Below are 1,245 nucleotides of genomic sequence, written 5' to 3'. Positions count from 1 at the left end.
TGTGTGTGTGTGTGTCTGAGTGCGTGCGTGCGTCCGTGTGTATGTGTGCGCGTGCGCATGCGTGTGTGCGTGTGCGTGTGCGTGCGCGCGCGCGAGTGTGCGCGTGTGTGAGTATGTGTGTGAGTCGTGAGCATGTGTGCTGCTAAAACATACGACATATCAACACCAAACATCAACACAAAAAAAACCATATCAAGTTGCCACCACTCACCTGTCTTCACCTGCACTCCGGCGCACTTGTCAGCCTTGCTGTTGCTGTTGCCGCTGTTGCTGTTGCTGCTGTTGGCTGCAAGAGCAGTCGGCGGTGTGTTCATGTCCGCGCCCAAGCTAGAAGAGATGAGAGCGGCCAGTTCTTCCAGCAGCTGGCTGTTGTTGTTGGTGCATAGGGCGGGTGCGCTGCCTACTCCACCACCCGCCGCGCCCGGGCCGCCGATACCGACACCGACACCGCCACTGTTGTTGCTGTTGTTGCTGAGGAGGAAGTTGTTTAAGTTGTTGTTGGTGGTGGTGGTGGTGTTGGTGGTGGCGGTAGTTGAGGTGGTATTGCTGGCGCCGGCTACTGGTCCGGAGACAGGGGTACGCGGCTGTCTGATGGCGGGCTCCTTGATGTTGCTGGCTGCAGACGTTGCTGTTGCTGTTGTGGTGGTGGTGTTGTTGCTGCTGATGCTGCTGCTGTGGCTGTTGCCGTTCAAGGAGGCGTTGCTAGTGGCGTTGCTGTTGGCGCTGCTGTTGTTCGGGTTGTTTCCAGCTTTCGTTCTGAGAAAATACGAGAAAAAAAAGTGGAATAAGTCACCTGTGTGCCCCTTTTGTGTTTCCAAAATACCCCTGTTTTTGTGCAAGCAAGCATTTTATGGCAATTGCAACGCAATTAGGTCATATCATTGAAGAAGATTAAAAGTAGGCCTACTACACGAGAATACCAAAACACACCACACACAAAAAAAAAGAATGAAGGATAAGAACGAGTTGTTTGATAGCGAAGAAGGATCAAACCACATCGGAGTACCCACCAGCCACCCGTTTTTAGTTTTAATAAGAGTTTTACGGCACTTGCATCACAATAAAGTCATATAAGTGCCGCAGACAGGTGTTACAAAAAGAGTAACAGACACACAAAAAAAGGAGGAGGGATCAGGATGATAGAAGTTTGATAGGAAAGAAGGAGACGAGCAAACCACACCAGAGCACCCGCCAACTACCCACTATTGTGTACTTTAAAAAAATCTTTTGTCAGTAAAAGACAAG

The 1,245-nt window shown here is 50.5% G+C and overlaps 1 protein-coding gene across 1 annotated transcript in view; it reads right to left on the bottom strand.

Annotated features, from left to right (window-relative positions):
* The window catches only part of LOC101852607 (nuclear receptor coactivator 3), a gene marked incomplete at its 3' end in the record, with an annotated part of 36,961 nt that extends 36,205 nt beyond the window's left edge, over positions 1–756 (bottom strand). The window contains 1 exon segment of the mRNA XM_035968611.1: positions 212–756. Coding sequence (XP_035824504.1) covers positions 212–314 — 103 coding nt within the window.
* Positions 757–1,245: the final 489 nt, after the last annotated feature.

The sequence above is a fragment of the Aplysia californica genome, unplaced genomic scaffold, assembly GCF_000002075.1.
Source record: "Aplysia californica isolate F4 #8 unplaced genomic scaffold, AplCal3.0 scaffold00070, whole genome shotgun sequence".
NCBI lineage: Eukaryota > Metazoa > Mollusca > Gastropoda > Aplysiida > Aplysiidae > Aplysia > Aplysia californica.
The sequence above is the reverse complement of the archived record's forward strand: the minus strand, read 5'-3'. Positions and strand labels throughout refer to the sequence as shown.